Raw genomic sequence first — 18,721 nt, 5'->3', positions numbered from 1 at the left:
GAAGTGGGTTCAAAATAGCCAAATTCTGTGTGACTTAATTTGTGTTTCACCCTTAAGAAAATCCATATTGGATCTAATTTTGTTCATTTCTCTTGAAATAAGTTCATAACCTTTTAACCCGTATAGGCCTGAGTGAAAGCAAAAATACTAAAACCCTCACCGCTCAGTGAATTCCTAATGGATTCAAATGATTTTTTGTCAGTTCACTGGCCCACATATCTAGTTTCTAGAAGTGGCCAGAGGAACTCGGAAATATTCCTGTGGCCGGAGTTATTCCGGTGGGTCCCTGGGTCAAGTCGGGTAAAAAACGGCTATGTTTTGGGACATGCCAAGTTACCTTTATTTATTTGCAATGACAATCATTTTAATTTGCATAAATCATTAAGATCTGATATTCAACATTATAAATGAAGAGTTTTGTATCATTTAAAATATACCGAATGTGGCCATTCGGACGTAATGCCCGGAAGAACCGGCTATATATTTTTTGGATTCTAAACCGTTTCAATTCTTGAAAAATAGAAATCAAACATAATTTTGCACTAAAATGCGTTCCCATATGCTTGGCACAGATGTTCAGATACAAATCGGCCACTTTATCGTAAGTTTGAGGCGTCCCGGGACCCGAAAATGGTCATTTGTAGAATCAATCAAATGCAAAACTCATAGTTATCCAATTCAATCGTTTCTCAAAAGGTTTACAATGATGCACTTTTCTTAAAATTCCGTAATAAAGTGGCCACATAATAGCCAGTTCCGGAAATTATCTGTGACTTGAAATTTGCCTACCTCCAGGGGCACAAACGCACAGTGACCTTTTCACCCGACCTGACCCAGTGACCCACCGGAATAACTCCAGCCACAGGAATATTTCCGCGTTCCTCTGTCCACTTTTAGAAACTAGATATGTGTGCCAGTATACTGACAAAAAATCATTTGAATCCATTGAGAATTCGCTGAGCGGTGAGGGTTTTAGAATTTTTGCCTTCACTCAGGCCTATACGGGTTAAACAGATCGTTTTGGATTTCTTTTGAATAATAACAGAATTTTTAAGAGGATTTTATTATTCGAAGTCACTGCTGGCCTTAAGTGTTCGGACAATGAGTCAAAACGGTACTGTCGAAATTATAAAATGGCTTCTGATACTGACTTAAAAAGCATAATAAATACCGTTTTGCCTCAAATTCCGAATATGGCTTATATTCCAAAATTAAAACTTAAAAATTTAATTGTGAACTATGGGGTTTTGTTCTACTTCGTCGTAAGCGCTATTATTCGTCGTATCAAACTTAAAATGTTCCACTACGGCGGATATTACAACTTACCTGCAACATAGATTCATTTTCCAAGTGTAATTTTGTGAAAGCTGTTATGGTTCGTACACTTGTACTCCAAAAATGCAATAAAACTACTGTATTTCGCTAAATAACTTCAGTTCAATTATCCACTTTGCACGTTTACACTGAAATCGCATGGACGAACACGAATTGAAAGAAATGCTTAGCGATCGACACCAGTCACACCACTTTATGATAAAAGTTTCTTTCCGCCCCCTGTGAGACTAAGTTCACCGGGCACTTAATTTCACTATGGAAATTTTCTCAATGACCACGTAAAATAGAGAATTTTATTAATATGTGTGAGCTGAATTTTGATGGCGAACAATCAATTAAAAAAAAACAATCAATTAAAAACGATATCAGTTAACTATATAGGGGAAAAGCAATAATTTTCGACCTACAAGAATTCTGTGCTAATTTTCGAATATTTATATAAAATAGGCCGAAATCGTATGAATGGGTCGAAAATTAGTGGTAGGTTGAAAATTGGTGCTCTTCCCCAAATTGGTATGGTGGAGCTTGTGTGAAATATTATGTCTACCATCAATAATAGTTAATACAGTCAGGTCTCCTATTAGACGCTGCCACTCACATTACACTCACTGCAATATCTCAGCTACTGTTCTATAGATTCGGATAAAATTTGGTAGGTAATAAGCTCATACTAAGCCTCAGTCACATACGAAAAATCAGCTTCATGTCAACTGCTGAGAAATTGCGGTGGGAGGATATTGGGTGGTAGCGTCTGAACTACAGTACGAATCTACCTCTGGTTCATATCCAGTGCCCTAACATATTATGGATCCGGTAGAAATAAGGACAACCAATTTTTTTTAATTTATTTTTTCTCAATCTTCAAGCGTTGCGACTAATATTTCAATAGTGCGCTGTGTTCATAAACATCGTAAGAATGCAGCGCCCCACTCAAAAACTGATTTCAAAATCGCGCGAGTTGAGGCGCGTCGCGAGTCTCACTGGCGCGATCCGGTTTGGTGGCGGTGCGACAATATTGGAGTGCAGTTCATTGGACAACCATGCGTCTCCATATATCTTATCTTACCAAAATAAGTCGTCTCAGACAACAGTGACTAGACCTTTTTGAATTTTAAGAGGGTGCAGAACCACTTGGGCACTTCCATGATTTACTTTGGCATGGGGGATTTTATGGGGCGATATATTGCAATAAGAAGCGCTTCAGTACTATGCATCGTACTTTGTGGCCAAATATAAGCTCTGTAGCTGTCAAAAAACCCTACTGCTGAAGTGAATCAAAAGTGCCAATAATCCGGCTCCCGACATACTTCAGTTACAAAAGTTTGGTCAACTTGTCTGTCCTTGACCCTATAGTTAACTTTTCATTTGTATGAAGTCTGAAATCCCTCCTTCTCCCATAACCACTCACCTAGGTAATCAATAAACGACCCCTTACGCTAATAATCGTGCAACAAAGTAAACCGCACTAACTAACTTACCATTCGTTCTTCGGCGGACGGCCCCCCGAGGGGCACTTTGAGGTCCTCCCGGTGCAGATCGGGCGGTGCTTTCAGCAAACTCTGCGGTGCACCGTGTGGCAGTCCCATCGGGCCGCCGAACGCCGTCAGCGGTCCGGCCAGTGCGCCCAGGGCCGGAATCGGTTGCGGTGGTCCGCCGGGAATTTGCTGTGCGTGAATCTGTTGCTGGCGAGAGAGACACACGAGAGGAACACGAATCGGAAATTAATTACCATCAACTTTTGCGGGCAGGAAGGCGTATGTGGGTGTGGTTTTATGTGGGCGTACGTGTGCTTGTGAGATGTTTGGGGTTACGACGTGTATGAGGGGGTTGCAACAGGAAGCACACAATGCGATGCAGTTGGAATAGGACGGGGAAGGGTGGGAGGAAGGATAATCAGCAGGCATTCGGAAGCGGATAATTATTATGTATAAATGATTTAATTGCATTGTTGTTATTATCATTATGCGCCAATGAAGTGCCACCACAATTTCAATGAAGGATGCGAGCAGGGTGGTTCGACATTAAACCCTTTCAGGACGGTCGGATATGTATTATTAAAAAGAAAACAGTGTGAGCATAAGTTGATCATGTAGATCATCTGACATGAACTCCTGAATCATTTGACAGATCTAGCATATCTCATATACGTATAAGTTAATTAGTCATGACGCATATAGGCATTTAGAATATGAACGTCCTGAAAGGGTTCATATTAAGTTCTTAAAACTTTCCATTTTGGCAAAATATTCGACATACACTGAACGAAAAACTGTTAAATTACACCCTAGTGATCCCCGAAACCCACAGTCATGCAAACAGGTCATGCTTCAAACACTATATTGCGCGGTAGATAGTTGCTCAATGGAGAAACAGGGGGCTGTGAGAACATCAAACGGCTGGTAGGGTGCCGGTGCCATTAGTGGACTACCTAAGCTATAAAAAATCATAACAAAATAACGAAAAGCCTTAACCAAGATCTTTTGGCGTCAACAGATAGATTTCAACCTCTACTATATGGGAAAAATATAAAAAGAGTGATAAAACTATTGTTTTAACATGAAATCGCTTGAGCCACTATTGGTACACGTGTTCCAGTAGTTGCGCTAGTGCTCCAGTAGTAGACGTTCGGGAAAGATACAAGGAATTTGAAACAAAATGGTAAAATTTTACATAGGTTTAACATTTTTCCCTCGGAACAGCAATTAATATCTTTCGAATGAAGCATCAAGATCATCTCTAGGGCTTTTCTTCATTTTTATACATCTATGCTTCCATCCGTTGATCCACTACTGGAACACGACGGCAACTATTGGTGCAAGGGAGCAAATTTTTTGCATAAACTTTATTATTTATATGACTTTTCGATAAAATAAAAAGCTGAAATTTGGCAAATCGATCAAACTAGAGACGATCTATCCACCAAAAATAGCACATGTCGTTTTTATCGAAAAATGTTCGTTTTATTCCATAGTCCAATCTACTGGTACATTACAATCATTGGTACCGGCACCCTATGTGTGACACGTTAAATATGGATGGCAGCGATTAAACTGTTCGTTTAAAAAATAACTAAAACACTCATAATTGCAGTTGGTAAAACACGCACATGCATACATAACTACCCTACGGGGAAACATATTGAGTGCACTGGAAGTGGGTGTGGGTGGTGGTGGATTTGGTCGCGGTTCGCCACGGTTATGAATGTTGTGATCTGATTGAACGCATTTTCGCCCGCAAAAGGAATGAGTGTAAATGGGGTGAGTTGACAAAGGGTCGGTCGATTGATTGATGACGAGAATGACAGCGAGACACTTATTCATAAAATGTTTATTTTTTTTACTTGAGGGAGAGGCACGTAACAACAGCGGGCGTTGGCGGTGGTCTTTTTATGGTGCGATTTTTCACGGGAGCTGTATTGGATAATGAATGGAATGTATTCATATGCGGTTTGGGATTGAACGTTAAAATGATGTTTTCAATGGGAAGTATTTTTGTTTTAATGAGAATGCTTTCGCGATAAAGAACATACTGGGTATTAGCGATGATATTGTTGTATTAAATGAACTAAAGGCAAACATGACTGTGAACCATTAAGTGATGGATAAACAGACAGTATTTGAATTGGTTTTAGCAGCAATAAATGGTGTTGACAATAGATTTTATTGATAAAGTATTTAGTTAATCCATAACAAGTGTAGTTTATCTAACTGACGATAATGAGTATGATATATGTATCTATCTTCAGTATTACGAACTCTACAAGCAGATGATTGATAGCAACTTATGCAATAGTTTACTTAGATTTAACATTTGCATATATCTGTAGCTATCTCACAAACCATGTGTCGGGAATTCAAGCCACAATTATGTATATTGCGCAATAAATACGGTATACTGCGTGTTCTGTAAAACTGTCTATATTAACAACTGATCTAATTTTGCTGAAAACATCACTCATAGATTAAAATTAACCTTTTTATAAATAGCATGCTGAACATAATTAATCTTTTAGGTTCCGTTAACGAGAGACTATGAAAGGATTATGATAAAATAATTTGCAATTAGCCTTGTTTTTCCCAAGAAGTACCATAGAAATGGAATTTCTCCAAAGATTATTTCGAAAATCATAATAATTCCTCCGAAAATTCTTGGAGATATTATTCAGGAAAGTCATAACCTCTCCAAGATTTTATCCAGTGATTCATTCATAGATTTCTCTGACACAACCTCCATGATTCCTGATCAGAACATCTTCTAAAATTTAATTTATAATTTCTCCAGGAAGTTCTAGTAGGGATTTTCTATGAAATTGTATATAAGATATCAACTAGAAATTAATCTTCAAAATTCTACCTTCAGCAATTGCTGTAGAGATTTCTTCTAAGAATCCTACAGAAATTTCTCCACTTTGAGATTTTCTAAAGTAAGGCATGGAAGTTTTTTTTTTATCAGAATTGCTTCCATGAATTTCTCCAAGGAAATTCTAAGAATGTGTTGCTGAAAAATAAATCCGTGAGGTATTTCTGAAAAAAATCCTAAAGTTATCTTTGATAAAACCTGTGTAAGTTTTAAAGTAATTAATGATGTATTATCAAAGAACTATTGGACATTTGAAGAAGTTTAATAAGATTTCATAGATAATTTGCAGAGATAATCTAAAAACAATCAATCGAATCTCGGGATAGTATTTCACAGGGTTTTCTAAAGGATCTTCTCGAAAAACATTGGACAGAATTTCGAAAGAAGTTGTGCAGGAATGATTGGCAGAATTGTTAGGAAAATTGCTGCAGTATTTACTGGTGTGAAAACTCAAATATACTTTTTAAGGTTGCATGGGAATGTTTTGAGAAACATTTAAAAAAAATATTTGTAAAATTACGGGGGTAATATTTGGATTACATGCTCGATGCTATGCAGGATAAATTCTTAGAAAAAATAAATAGATTTATTCGCAGAACACCTTAATTCCTGGATCCCTGGGAGAAAACGTAGATGAATTCTTGAAGAAGTTCTCCTACAATAACAAGTGGAAGGATTAGTGAAAAAATGTCTAGAAGAAATTCTAGGATAGTTTTGAAAAAAAAAAAACAAAATGATATCTGAGGAAATTAGTAGAGGCAAGACCAAAGCTCTCCATGACATAGTCATGGATTTCCTGGAGCAAGTTCTGGAGAAATTCTTCTAAACATGCTTTGAAAAATTGCTGGAAAAAATCGTTCTAGAATTTGCAGAGAAATTTCTAGAAGAATTTCTGAACAGACCCCTCTTGGACAGACCCTGAAAGTATTCTCAATAAAATCACTATTGAATTCTGAAGATTTGAGATATAGTCTCTGAAGCTTTCTCTAAAGCCTGAACAATTTTGCATCAAGATTCAATGCAAGCAAAAGATATAAAAAAGATATTTTAGAGACCATTTTGGTTAAAACGGAGACTTTAGCAAACTTCCAATAAAGTACAGAAAATTAAGAGACTTGCATTAAAATAAAGACCCGAAAATATAATTTTTCAATATCTAACAACTACTTCGAGAAATTTCTTCGGCAATTCGGAATAAGCCAAGAACTTGTTGACTGAAAATCGTCAAGAGGTTGTTGCAATGTTTTGATTAATTACGTCAAGAATAATCGCACGTTCAGAATTCGCTAGCACCACCACACTCGTGCTTTGTATAACACGATTCGACAGGTCTTATATAAATCTATAGCTACTTCCAAAGATTTTTCAAGAATTTTCTGATCATTCTCTATGGATGTTTTAAAAACTTCTCATGAATTACTTCCAGTAATACTCACTGAAATTTGTTCCAGAACATATACAGGGCTAATCGTTGATATTTTTAAGAAACCATCCATTGACACATTCAAAAATACCATAAAAGATTCCTATATTAGTTTTCCTAACGATTGAAGAAGTTGTAAACTGTTAGTTTCCCAAGCTTTTCACTATATGCATTCTGAATCGTTCGTCACACGAGCCATTATTTTTCGGAACTCATGTATAAACCATGTCACGCATCACTAGGCATGAGAAACCATGAAAACTCTTATCGTGTCTACCATTCTTCATAAGAACAAGTACGTTGATCGAGTTTGTGTGTATATTGAACAGATGATAAATAGTGTAAATTATTTTTCAACTTTTCTGCTGATCTTGTTTTTGTTGAATCTTGGGTAGCACAATCTTTTGACTATCATACCAAGGCTTTTTTGTGCGTAGTACATGTCCTATCTGTCCTAAACACTTCCCGCGCCTTTCTCCTTTTTTTAATTTCTTATCTAGGTGATCTGTGTTATTAGAAAACACTATCATCCTAATTTGGTAAAACAAATTTAAGATTTTATTAACATTTTGTTAACAACATATTACATTTCATTTGCCGTAGCAGTTCAGATTTTTTACAGGTGAGTTGATTTCACCTGCTTATAAGAGAAAAAAAACGTTTTTAATTTACTTAACCTAACTTAACCTAAACATGTAACGCATTAATCGTGGCAATAAAGGATTGCAACGAATTTTCCTGAAATTATTAATGATTTTATTTGACATTTGTTCCAATGTTTCAACATTGGATATTTTATGTAACTCATTGGTACTATACCAGGGAGGAAGCCTCAGAATCATTTTCGAAATTTTATTTTGAATTCTCTGCAGAGCTTTTTTCGTGGTATTACAACAGCTAGTCCATATTGGTACAGCATACAACATGGCTGGCCTGAAAATTTGTTTGAATATCTAAAGCTTGTTTTTAAGACAAAGTTTTGATTTTCTAGTAATAAGGGGATAGAGACATTTTACATATTTATTACATTTGGCTTGAATGCAATGTGATTTTTGAATGTTAAATTCTTATCTAGCATGAGCCCTAGATACTTAACTTCATCTGACCAATTTATTGGAACCCCTCTCATCGTGACAACATGTCTACTTGAAGGTTTCAAATAAACAGCTTTTGGTTTATGTGGGAATATTATTGGTTGAGTTTTGGAAGCATTAGGAGAAATCTTCCATTTTTGCAAGTATGAAGAAAAAATATCCAAACTTTTTTGCAATCGACTACAGATGACACGCAGGCTTCGTCCTTTGGCGGAGAGGCCTGTGTCATCCGCAGACAAAGATTTTTGACATCCCTGAGGTAACTCAGGTAAGTCAGATGTGAAAATATTGTATAATATTGGTCCCAAAATGCTGCCTTGAGGAACACCAGCTCTTACAGGAAGTCTTTCAGATCTGGAGTTCTGATAATTAACCTGAAGTGTACGATTTGACAGATAACTTTGAATTATTCTAACAATGTTTGTTGGAAAATTAATGTTTTTTAATTTTACGATCAAACCTTCATGCCAAACACTGTCGAATGCTTCTAGACATAGAGCAAGACCAGTAGAATAGCCTTCAGATTTGTTGAAACGGATCAAATTTGTTACACGTAAAAGTTGATGAGTGGTCGAATGTCCATGGCGGAATCCGAACTGTTCATTGGCCAAAATTGAATTTTCGTTGATGTGGACCATCATTCTGTTCAAAACGACCTTTTCAAAAAGTTTATTGATGGAGGAAAGCAAACTGATTGGACGATAGCTAGAAGCTTCTGCAGGATTTTTGTCTGGTTTTAAAATTGGTACAACCTTATTCCTTATGTTCTCTAAGAATATCCTTATTCCTTATTTTCTCTATGAATTTCATCAAAAATTTATTAAGGATGTTTCCGAAATGTTCAGATATTACTCCGGAAATCGTTAAAAGTGTTCATTTTGTGATAAATTCCCAATAAATTTCCCTACGAATTTTTTTTTGGACACCTCAAGATTTCAATCTATTTTTTTTCTATCTTTATTAACGAGATTTTTAGCCCTGGGCTAGTTCATCTCGGGACCAACGGCTTTACGTCCCTTCCGAAGGAAGTCGTCACTGATTTTTTTAGTGACTATCTCGGGGATGGGATTCGATCCCAGGTCCTCGGCGTGAGAGGCGTGTGTTCTAACCACTACACCAGGTCCGTCCCCTAGGTTTCAATCTAATTTTTCTCAAGGAGAATCATAGGGATTAAATTTATTGAAAGATTATTTCAGAAATCATCTCAATTCCTCCTAAAATTCATTGAGATTTTTTTTTAAATCTTAATTCTTTCAATATTTTATTCAGTCATTTATCCATCGATTTCTCTGGCATAGACCAATCCAGTTGCCTGCGTAGTAGTGCAATGTTGACAAAATTTTCTTTGTTTGCTGTGAGAACTGTCACAACATTGCTTTTGTTTGCTGTGAGAATCAAAATATAAACAGAATTGCAGCAATACAATCACTTCCTTGTTGGCCTGCCGTTGACCGAAAGCTCAATAACGTCAAACAAAAATCGATACGTTTTCATTCTGAGGAAATCGACTTGTGTAAGATTGATTCTGCGTTGGTGTTCGTGGCAGTTTGCTTGGGGACCTCTATATCCTCCAAGATTCTCGGTCAAAACGTGTTCTTAAATTCCATCTTTAACCCCTCTACCGGCAGCTTCATTTTTTACCGCTAGAAAAAAATTCAAAAATGCTATAACTCATTTGTTTCTCGGTATTTTTGCACCATTTTTTTTCACAAGTTCTCGAAAAACTCTTCTAGTTTAAGAATCCGTGTCGATATTGATGATTGGTGATCTGGTTTTAAAGATATTCCAATTTTCCTTGGGGGACCGACATTTTCCGTATAAAATGTCTTTGGCGGCCATTTTGTTTTACGTCAACTTATAAAAAAAAATGTGGGAAGTTTTAGAAGGAAAGAATCAGTCGAATTGGGATAGCATCCGCAGGGTTTTTTCTAAGAAATTTCTAGAAAATCATTGAGCAGAATCTCTGTAGAAATTTGTGGAGGAAAAATTGGAGGAATTATTAGAAAAATGCTGTAGGATTAACTGGTGTAAAAACTTAAATGAATTATTAAAGATTGCTTGAGTATTTTTGGAAGATTTTTCGGAAAAACAAAAAAAAAAACTGCAGAAATAATACTTTAATGAAATGCTGAGGAAATTCCTTGTAAAAAGTATATTTTTTCGAAGAAACCTTCAGGGATTTTTGGATTTTTGGGAAGAAACGTGGAAAAATTTACGAAGAAATCCCACAGGCGGGGGAATTTTTGCAGGGTTGCTTGAAAAAACCCTTAAGCTATTTTATTTCAAAAACTCAAGAAAATACCTTTGTGGGTTTCCTTGGAAGAAATTCTTTAAAAATCTTTGAAAGATCTCTTAGAGTAGCAACTGGCGAATTTGGTTGAAGGATTTTGAAAAAAATATCTGGAGAAAATTCTAGGATGGTTTTGAAAAAAAAAAAAAAAATAACCAATGTAATACCTGAGGAAATTATTAGAGGTAGTAGCTTCGGAGTTTTCAAGGATTTACTGGAGCTAATTCTGGAAATATTCTTCTAAGCATCCTTTAAAAACCGCCGGAAGAATTTCTGGAATTATTGGTAGTAAAACTCTAAAAAAAGTTATAGAGAGATCCCTGTAGGAGACTCTGAAAGTATTCCAAATAAAATCACTAGGATAATTCCTGAAGCTTTTTCTCGGGGAATCTGAGCCTGTTGAAACTGTTATGGCTCTTCAATGGTATCTTTGACGCCTGTACAATGAGACCATTTTGGTTAAAATAGACCTTCCATTAAAATAGACTTTTAAAAAAACAGAGACCAAGTCTTTAAAAAGAAACCGACTACCTGTCCTGTCCTTAGGATCATTCATTGGATCACTTTTGTTATCAGTCAAATTAAAAACTATGAGTATCCTCTATATTATTGGGGCCCAGATAGCCGTAGCCGTAAACGCGCAGCTATTCAGCAAGACCAAGCTGAGGGTCGTGGGTTCGAATCCCACCGGTCGAGGATTTTTTCGGGTTGGAAATTTTCTCGACTCCCAGAGCATAGAGTATCATCGTACCTGCCACACGATATACACATGCAAAAATGGTTATTGGCATAGTAAGCTCTCAGTTAATAACTGTGGAAGTGCTCATAAGAACACTAAGCTGAGAAGCAGGCTCTGTCCCAGTGAGGACATAACGTCAGAAAGAAGAAGAAGATCCTCTATATTCAAAAATCGATTTCATTAAACAAATTAGACGAAAAAAAAACTGCCCGGTTTTACAACCAGTGAGGTTATTCTAACTTCTTTATCTATTTCTAAATAACAAATGGATGATCAGCAAAAATTCTGTAAATTGCTGTAGTGTTGTTTTTCTTTGCATTGCCCGGTTAATTGCAAAAATTTTCAAGAGATTTATACGGGAATTCTGGATCAGCCAACAACTTCTAGAGAATGATTACTCTGAAAATCGTCTCAGCAATACCTTGATAGATTATATCGAGAGTTTTTCCAAAGATTCTTCAATAATCAGGTATAAAGAAATATCTATAGATGTTTCAGAAACTTTTCAAAAATTACTTCCATGAATGCTCACGGATTTTTTCCCAGAGCATATACAGGCTTGGCTGTAGATATTTAAAAAAACATCAATTTATTCATTTAGAAATGCCATAGAGGATTGCTCCATTTGTTTTTCTAAAGGTTAAAGAAGTTTCTTGTAGAAATTATTACAGTTAGTTTCTCAGAACTTTTTTCTATAGATATTCTCAATCATTCTTGTCACGATCCAGAACTTTTGGGGGTCAAACACAAACCATGTCACGCTTTACTAGCATCAGAATCCCATGAAAACCCCCTTATCGTGTCTTCCATCCTCCAAATAAGTATGACGTTGACCCACTTCCCGCAGCACTGGGTTTGATTATTAGGCAAGCATTCGTTAACTGAAAAATGAGAATTGATGGACTTGGACCAAAAGTTTGCCTCATGATTGCCCCCACAATTTGCCCAAACAAACTTTTTAGTATCTTCCTTCACATAGCAGACGTCCTTAGCGTGAGAAGAACTTCCGCAAATCATGCATTTAGCATCACTTCTGCAAAATTTTGTAACATGACCTCACTTTTGGCAACATCAGTACTGAGTGGGGAAATGTTCCCATGTCACACGTATATCGAACATAAGTCATGTTTTTTTCTATTGTTTGGATCATTTTTGTTAAAGGGAACCAAATAATATTCTCGAGAAAGCCCTTTCCGAAGAATGCCAAATTCGGTTCTCTTTTTGGTAATGATTATTTGTACTAGAAAAATCAAAGTAAATAATTTATTCTAGTTTTGATCTCTTCAGGTGACTTAAAGTCACTTGAGAGACCTTTCAAGACGACTTTGATCGAACGTTCAGTTTTGCCGTCATAAGTAACAAAATATGCTTCTCCTCTTCAAGATGTTTGAGTAGAAGTTCGCGATCGTTGAGAGTTTCCGGCAAAACGCGACAGTGTCCTTTCTTTGCGATTTGGAAGTAAACCTTGATTCCCCTAAGGGAGTTCAAGACCTTTTGCCTAAATCCTCCAAATTCGGAACAACTGATCACGATTGGCGGCATTTGTTTCCTCACTAGAATCAAAGAGACTGGACAATTTGTCTAAAGCATCGAACTGATAATCTTCCAATGATCTCTTCAAATGCTTGAGGGGAGACTTTAAGGTGAAGTAGGCCGTCATTGAAATTTATACGTGTCGTTGACGATTATTGCTAAATCATGTCACAATTCCGAAATAAATAAAATCTGTTGGTATTGCACTGATGCATCTGAAAAAGTATCAGCATACTTTCTTCATGTCAGCGCATATATTGATACTTTTCTGATTTGATATGATCTAGAAGGACTGAGGTTTATTACTTTGGAATTGTGAGCTGCTATGTCAACATGGCTGCTAAAACGAATGACGGGCTACATAGCCTTAAATATATTCCGCCAAAATTTCACCAGAAAACCAAAAACATATTTTGCTAAGACTCTTGAGAGAAATTTCCGGAATTCAACCATGACATTGCCAGTTAACGTTATGCTATTAGTTTCACCTGCAATCCTACGAAGTATTTTGCATTAAATTTGTTGTGGATTTCGAAAAAATCTTTATTATTGCGTTAATAATTCCCTTAGAAACTTCACAAGAAGTTTTTGTACGAAAAGGTTTACGTTACCGAATCTTACAATATGGCCTGCTATCGAGCTATGTTGTAGTCAACGTGATACGGGGTAGATACTCTACATCGAAGCTGTAAGTTACCGTACGTACTTCGAAGGATGGTAAAATGAATTAAGGTACCGCGGGGCAAGTGGGAACGAAAAAAACGATAGTTCAAACAAATTGTTCAATAAAATTTTCAAATGTCAATATTTTTCAAATCCATCAACACAATCACGTTTTGGCAACATATTTGCTGGTGTGTGTATGAAACTAATCGAATAATTTCGAAATTGTGAAAACCTTGGAAGAAAGTTTTAGAATGATCCAATGGACGCAGTTACCTCGCTAAGTGGGGCAAGTGGGACACATCCAGTTTCATGCGTCAATCCATATCAGTAAGTTAACCATTACAATAATAGGATTGATAAGTCATAGATTTTTAATTTTAAGTACATATTTGATGTACATAAGGGATCAATCATAAAATACGTTACGTTTTAGGAAGAAACCCTTTATTTAATAGTATGTCACCTCACATTTAATATTAACTGAAAAATCCTCAATAAAAGCGTAAAGAGGAATTAAACATGTTCAAAATATATCATTTATAAGTTGTTAATTAAAATGTAGCACATAAACAATCAATAACACAGCGCAACAAAAATGACATTTTTGCGTGTCTCAAGAATCAAATTATGTGTCTCTAGTAGATTTGGGGTTGCTGAAACTGATGTCGTTTTCAGAAATTTTCCAGCACGTCACAATTTTTAGCTACAGATCGCCAAAGTTGTATAAAACATTGGTTTTATTGATGTTTACCAAAAATTTGAAGTATATTTTATCAAACTTTTTTGTGATCTTATCCACCAAGCATGTAAAAGAGGACTTAAACTTTCGTTTTAGATATATTTTGGTTGAAATTTCACGATATAATTTAGATTAAACCGATTTTTTCAACATGCTTGCAGTCTCCATACAAAATTCTTCGTTACTCTTATATGGCAAAATACAATACTTCTCTAAACCTTCAAAAATTAACTTTTTCGCATGAAAAGTATTATGAACTTTGATGATAAGTATTGTTATACACATAAATATTGAATTCTGTGGCAAATTAGGCAAAAAAATTTCCTTACAAGCTGGCAAACTTGCATGCAAGTTGGCTGAAATAGTCAATTTTTGCATTTTCAACACCTAATATCTCAAAAACTAGACGTGCTATGATAATTCTGTAAACGGCAATGGATTTAGCAACCCTTAATTAAGTAAATAAAGGTATTTTGATGTTGGAGACAAAAACGTGTTCCGCAGTGTAATTGACGAAATTATAAATATGTTTTGTTATTATTTATATGCATGGCAGAAAACCAGCTTATGGGATGGAATTGTTTTTCATCACTACTTAATTTTGTAGAAATAACAAATAAAGTTCAAATAACATAGAAAGTAATCGTTCTCATGATGCATTTCAAATTTCAGCTGTGTGTTTGTTCAATTTTGAAGTCGTTTTTCAAAAATAAAAAAAAATAATTAAAAAATAAAGAATAATAACACTTTTTTTCTCCCTCTTATGCAATTACGTAATTTGAGGTTGATCTTTTCGGATAAAAATCATTTGTTTGAATGTTTTAGTGCCACTCTCTGGCAAAATGTACGAAACGTGTACGAAAAGTTTTGATTCTGGTTTTTGTTTTGATAGGTCCCACTTACCCCAGGTACAAATATGTTTTGGGGTGAGATAGACCATCGAAAATTTCATATGAAATGAAAACAAAATACTGGTTTATCGTTAGCAGCTTGTAATAATACTAAAAATTATAGCTTACTGATGGAAATTCGATTTAAAACACATTTATTTTTTGCGAGTCAATGCAAGACGTTAAACGTGTCACAATTTGTCATGCAAGTTGAAAATGGCGCTGAACTGACAACTGTTACATGAACCACATGGTAATAAAAATAACAATATGTTTAGTACTAAATACATTCCTTGTCATTGTATCTTCAACTTTCTAGAAGAATACCCCCATGAAAAACTTTTCCTAGTTGAGCTATGACGAAACGCCCCACTTACCCCGGATTCTCACTTGCCCCGGGGTACCTTACAAACTTCCTCATAAAACTTCGCTTACCTTATCCGGTGTTCTTGCGTGAGCCTGCAACAACTCGCTAGAAGCAAAATTGCTATTATTGCTTTTATTACACTTGGTCTGGCAATCGTCGCACATTAGCCCGAACGGAAGTGGTGGGACTGAACCCGTTTTCGCTTGGCTTTGGGATAATTCCCATATTTTATTGACTACGTACTGCTTTTCCGTCACTGACTTTTCTTTCCATGTTGTCCTGGAATGAAAGCCATGCGTTCTCAATCCATTATTGAGAATGTACCTACACTTGTTTGAATGTAAGTTGGAAATTACACTTTATATGGTTTATTATCCATATATTATAGGAAATCAGTTAAATGTTTTGACACGAATCGTCAGAAAACGCAAATTGAGAACCATTGCAGGTACATTCCACGATAAACATCACGATAACAGCATGCAAGGTGCAAGACTTGGGTTCCCATTTCCGGCAATAGTTTAAATGAATTGAACTACCGCGCGGTAAAACATTTGCCCGAACCGTCCGCAAACAGTTCATATAACATGTTGCGAGATATTGTTTTTTATTCATTCATGACACATTAGGGCAGTTCAGATTACAAAAAAGTTTAGGAAAAATCTAGCACCCATAGTTTCCTTATAATCTTTGTGATAAAAATAGAGTGCTGCCAAAACCATCGGAATGGTGATTTTAAGGCGATCCATAGATAATGTAAACTAATTCTTTAAACCATAGAAAAACAAGTTGCTGAAGAGAATAAACCAATCTGACAGATATGGAAAGAGATATCCATACATTTATGTTCTATTTCTTAGTTCTATGTTGGGGTTTAGTCCTGTAAACTTTTGTAGAAATGCAACTAGTTCATAACACATTTGTTTATTCGGTAACTTTCGATTTGAAAGTTTTAACAATAGGTTTTGAAATATATTTTAGCAGTAACGTATGAATTTACCAGTGTTGGAAATGTAGTTTTAATTTTTACACAACTATTTTCATATAAACTTTCAACGTCTTTGAGTCTTCTTTAAACTCTTGACAAAATGGCTGACATTGAGGAAGAATTCTATTTTCATCATAGAGTTTGTGTAGAAGACATGGGAAATAGGGTTTCCAAACTTTTTTTTTGTTTATTTTTTTGAACCACCCTCATGACCCACCCTTCTTCGGTTTCCTTTCGGAGCAGTGGTGGAGGTGGAAGCGTCGTAAAAGCTCTATTTGCACACGCAAATCGACGCGACGACGACGATGAATGGAAAACAACACGCGAACCGGATCCGGATTTGAATTATGGGACGAATGGTTTTCCACGATTGCTTGCGCTATGAACCGCGGGGAAGAACTATGGGGAGGTCTCTCTGTGAAATATTTGTCGCGATCGATGGTTGAGGTTGGGAGGAGTTGGTGGTATGCTGTTGTAAATGGAATTGTTATTTGCTGTGGTAAAGGCGGGAGGAAGGCAATGGGCAGCAAAAGTGTTGGGTGGGGTGGAAAGTAAACTTACAGTGTGAATCGATAACAGGAAAGTGGGTCAATTGAGTTGTTATCCATTTAACTTACTACGATTTGAAACTTTGTAGTGTTTTTTAGCTGCGTGCAAAGTTGGGCGGATTGGAAAAATCTGAAAATTTGATTGGAGGCGTGAGATGCTCGACATCAACCTTAAGAAATATCCAGGATATTTGTTCAACTTTTCATTCTTCTTCTTCTTGGCATTAACCGGCTACTCAGCTTAGTGTTCTTATGAGCACTTCCACAGTTATTGACTGAGAGCTTTCTTTGCCTGAGTTGCCATTTTCGCATTCGCATATCGTGTGGCAGAGCTACGATGATAATTTATGCCCATGGAAGTTAAGGAAATTTCCATTACGAAAAGATCCTGGACCGACCGGGAATCGAACCCAGACACATTCAGCATGGCTTTGCTTTGTAGCTGCGGACTCTAACCGCTCGGGTAAGGAAGGCCCCTTTATTTAGTAATCCAATAATTACTCCAGAATATCTTCAGAAATCCTGGAAAGAGTTCTTCGCAGGATTTCTCGAAGGATCCGTCCGAAAAAGCTTGTTTTTTGATTGAGATGAACAATCCTCCTGTGAACAATTCTCCTGGAGACCTTCCAGATATTTCTACATGAACTTGAATCTCTTTAGGGACATAATGTTCTTGGTGTGCCATCAATGATCTTGATGAAATCTTTGTAAAAAATTCATGAAGATTGACATGGCGTTATGCCTCAAAGAATCCGAAATGGCACGACTGAAGAAGTATTCAAGAGATAATCCTTTAGAAATTTTTTTTCTATCCAGAAATAATTCCTGAAAAAAAATATAGGCTAACGTGCATTAGTGTAAAAGGCATGTAATTATTCGGTAATATTAGATTTATTGTTATGTCGTCATTAAACTACTTCATATTTAGTTTTTGAGTGAATATGAAATGATTTGGACAATACAGTCAAACCTCCTATAACGATTTTAATGAAAAAATAATTATTTGTCCAATTTTTAAACTTTTTATGGATACTATTGTAAATGAAGATTTGAACAGTCTTAAACATGAGTGCGCTCACTATTAGCAACATAGTTGCTCCATCAACAACGTTTCTTCAAGAAACAAAATTAAATCATGACGAAATCTATACGCACGGTGAATGGTGCATTAGTGTGCCCGGTAAATGGTGACATAGAACGGTACGAGGCGACCTTAACATGAGATTTTCAAACATAAATTTTGAGTAATTTTTAATTATGCTTCACTAGTTTCAGATTTTTCCCTGAATTATTATATAATTGTACGCTACGTAGTGGTATTCTAATACGCTTCAAATTATTTGGAAAAAGTTATATAATTGTTATATAAAGTTATATAGGGGGAGATCCCTCAGTGCCGGACAGCACCCAATACCGGACAAAGTCGAAACATTGAGAAATCATGGTCCAATCAAGATGGTGTATTAGTAGAAAAGAAAGCTATTATGTAGACTAATGTTTGCGTAGAATAACACATCCTTGAAATACGCATGCTTTTTTAAAAAAGTAGAAAAGTTTGAAAATCTTTAAAAAAATGACGTATCCCCTTAATTTTGAGCCTATTCAGTAATAATTTTGAACATGAAAAAATACTTTGGATCCCGCAAGCATGATCGAACATAATCCTAATTTGATAGTATGAATGTATTTTATACCATAATTGAACTAAATAGGGCCAAATTACAATTTTGGTTAAGCACCTCCTGTCCCT

At 35.9% G+C, this 18,721-nt stretch overlaps 1 protein-coding gene across 13 annotated transcripts in view; it reads right to left on the bottom strand.

Annotated features, from left to right (window-relative positions):
- Positions 1-18,721, bottom strand: part of LOC5573338 (protein groucho) — a 664,800-nt gene that overhangs the window by 11,944 nt on the left and 634,135 nt on the right. For 9 of the 13 annotated variants that reach the window (XM_021849485.1, XM_021849489.1, XM_021849496.1 and 6 more), the window contains one exon: positions 2,814-3,017. In XM_021849485.1, coding sequence (XP_021705177.1) covers positions 2,814-3,017 — 204 coding nt within the window. The remainder of the gene's footprint in view (positions 1-2,813; positions 3,018-18,721) is intronic. The other 4 variants (XM_021849487.1, XM_021849488.1, XM_021849493.1 and 1 more) reach the window with 1 other exon arrangement.

The sequence above is a fragment of the Aedes aegypti genome, chromosome 3, assembly GCF_002204515.2.
Source record: "Aedes aegypti strain LVP_AGWG chromosome 3, AaegL5.0 Primary Assembly, whole genome shotgun sequence".
NCBI classification, from domain to species: Eukaryota; Metazoa; Arthropoda; class Insecta; order Diptera; family Culicidae; genus Aedes; species Aedes aegypti.
This window is presented reverse-complemented; position numbering and strand designations above follow the sequence as displayed.